General features: G+C 41.2%; 1 protein-coding gene across 1 annotated transcript in view; it reads right to left on the minus strand.

Annotated features, from left to right (window-relative positions):
• Positions 1-3,171, minus strand: part of rasgrp3 (RAS guanyl releasing protein 3 (calcium and DAG-regulated)) — a 61,452-nt gene that overhangs the window by 15,810 nt on the left and 42,471 nt on the right. The window contains exons 7-8 of the mRNA XM_015387145.1: positions 1,553-1,669; positions 832-1,110 (exon numbers count right to left, since the gene is read on the minus strand). Coding sequence (XP_015242631.1) covers positions 832-1,110; positions 1,553-1,669 — 396 coding nt within the window. The remainder of the gene's footprint in view (positions 1-831; positions 1,111-1,552; positions 1,670-3,171) is intronic.

Here is a 3,171-nt window from a genome sequence, read left to right on the forward strand (position 1 = left end):
TGGGTGACAATAGTTGAATTTACTTATGGCTCTCAAAATGGTATCGGTGCCCTATTTGTTGGTACTCGCCGATACCGATACCACCATTTTAGGGCAGTATTGGGGCCCCGTCCGATACTGGTATCGGTATCGGTGCAACACTAGTCTAAACCGATAACAGTAGGACTCTATGAGGCATAATATCGCTCTGCTCTGTGTGACATTGGCTAACAGGCAAGGAGCGCTTATGAGACTTCAGCGACTGTCCCTGACTCTACAAAAATGCAGACACTATTGTCTTTTAGGTAAGAGGACGATGTAAAGAACCACGTCAAACATCATGGGCAAACAAATGAGGAAATAAGTATGTGGCGATTTTTTCCTCATGGAATATTTTTTATATAAATATTCTGGATTCGGTTTAATCTGTGGACCCTTATGGAAGAATGGAGTATAAACAATGAAGACTGGATTTATAGAACGGCTTCTGGACGCCTTCAAAGGTATGTAGTTGTGGCTGCTTAGTAATGTTTACATTTTGATATGCTACTACAGCTGTATTAATTGTGCTTTGGTGCTGGCCGTGTCCATAAAATAAACTTAAGTGATTGAATTATGGAGAATCTAAGCTTTCCAACGATGTTGACATGTCTATATTGGCAAATATTTTACCGGTGTAATTTCCATGCATTCTGAGTTATTAGTTGTAAACCTCTCAAATCCCATCCGATCGCCCACGATCGGATGGGTTTTAAAAGGTTAAGTTTAGTAGTCCTACTGTGAAAAGCCCACATCCTTTATGTAGCGTTATAAAAAATCCCCCCAAGACCAGAAGCAGAATTTTGGCCTTACTGTCAGCAAATATATGAGGTCCATGTTGGGCTCCACATGGGATACCAGACCCTGCAGTGACACCAGCTCATTGAATGTCATGTAAAGCTGATGCATCTTCACCAGGTTCACCAGACTGCCGTCACCGACCCAGTCAGGAAAGACGACGTGCACTGCGATCAGATCCTTCAGGTGTACGCCCAGTATGGGGATTTTAAAACCTCTGCATTCACTGAAGGCCTTTCTGTAGTTGGAGTAGTTGTTATTGGAAGACACCAGCTCCGTCATCTCGTTCCACATCTGGGACAAAAATAGGACATTGCCATTAAGCCGTGGTTTCCGTGGCAACAAATACATATATCTAAAATATTATTATAAAATAAAAGGAAATATCAAAAAACTATTGATAATAAGTAAACATTTCTTAAATTACGTGTATTTACCCTTAATTTTTAGTAGGTAAATAAGATGATCTGCATTTAGAATTAGTATTTTTACTCTTAAAATAAGATCATTAGATAATATGGACTTGAAATAAGATAATTCAATAGTTCAATCCATATATTATCCTGTTCAATTGGCAAAGTTTTTCACTTACCTCCTCAGTTCAAAACAAAATGCACATATTTTAAGAAAAAGTGACTCATTTAGATTTTAATTATTTGCAGTGCATTGGTACAGCGGCACAGAGTATGGAATCATCTTGGTGTAAGTCAGGAGATGCAAAGCTCATTGTCAGTACCTTCAGAACTTCTGGAGCCAGGTATGCATGGGTTTCCTTTAGACGAGAAATGGAGCTGTGGCTCAGACCTCCCACCACCGCCATCAGAGTGTTGAAATTCTGCAGGTGCAAGAGTTTCTGAGAAAAAAGGAGGAAAAATGAAGACATTTGGCCTTAACTTTGTTCATCACAGACGACATGGGGCTCTACTCTGTAATAAAGAAAAAGTTAAGTTTTACTCCTGAACTGTTGTCTTTAGCTGTTGGTACGAGTTAACGGTAGCAGCTTGTAACCTCTAACGTGTAGCGGTGAGCACACTGCTGTTACTCAGATAGCAGTGAGGGAGGGATTTACCATCAGGCAATTCTAAGCAGTTGCCTAGGGCCCCAAGTTCCTGGGCGCCCCATAAAACTCTGTTTGCATGTACCAGTCCATCCTGAGGAGGCTGAGGTCCTTTGGAGTGAGCAGGCCCCTGCTGAAAACCATCTATGATTCTATGATAACATCAGCCCTCCTCTACGCTGTCGTCTGCTGGACCCCGGGCAGCATGGGACAGAAACAGACAGAAAGGCTGTCTCTGTTCTAGGCTGCGATCTAGACTCAGTGGAGGAAGTGGCTGAGAGGAGGGTGGTGTCCAGGCTTCCATCCATCATGGACAACACCTTCCAGCCTCTGCACCAGACTGTAGAGGAGCAGAGCAGCTCCTTTAGTGAAAGACTTTTACAGCCTGTTTTTAAAAAGGAGAACTACCGCAGGTCATTCTTCCCTGCTGCAACCAGACTCTACAATGCAACACTATAACGGCAATAACTTGTACAATGTGCAATGTATAATGTGCAATTACTATTTAATACCCTGTGCAATAACTGTTTCTTTATATTTGACACCAAGTGCAATAACTATATATTCAATTATCAATATCTATCTAAATAAATACCCATGTAAACACCCTGTGCAGTATAATAATCCTCTATGAAAAAAATGCATAAATAAACTTAAAAAAGCTATCATATGTGGATGCACTGTATATACTGCAGCCACACACCTTTTTGTTCCTTTGGCACTTTATTCCCCTTTAAGTATTTGAGCTGATGTAACGAGTAAATTTCGCCGCTGTGAGATCAATAAAGTCAATCAATCAATTACTATTATTGCACATGACTGTGTTATTGTGCATATTCTGTGTGAGCAAACAAGACGCAGCTGCACAGCTAATACCGCTTAGCTCGTCTAAAAGATTACAGCACAATGATGCATTTTACACATCTGACCGACCACCCATTAATTTTTAATTAGTCTCGTCTTGTTGACGAAAACTCAAACCCATGAGCTTGTCAGTTTTCTGTAAAATAATTTTGTCATCGTTGAAGAAAACAACACTGTTCATGCTAACTTCAGGGCAACATATTCATGTTGTTTTTTTATTTGAGTTGGAAAGAATAAAATGCCAAATATGTTGGGATCTGGAGGCTTTTCTACTTTCTCCACCAGAGGGCGCACAAGATCTCTCCTGAGGGCATGAGCTGACTGCGACACCTGTTTCCCATCTGCTCATCAGGAGGCCCTACTTAAGGAGGAGGAGGCTGACACTTCCCCGCCAGAGTGTTTGCCAGTATTGGTGTAGCAAAACCTGAGCCAGC

The sequence above is a fragment of the Cyprinodon variegatus genome, unplaced genomic scaffold, assembly GCF_000732505.1.
Source record: "Cyprinodon variegatus isolate N-32 unplaced genomic scaffold, C_variegatus-1.0 Scaffold386, whole genome shotgun sequence".
NCBI classification, from domain to species: Eukaryota; Metazoa; Chordata; class Actinopteri; order Cyprinodontiformes; family Cyprinodontidae; genus Cyprinodon; species Cyprinodon variegatus.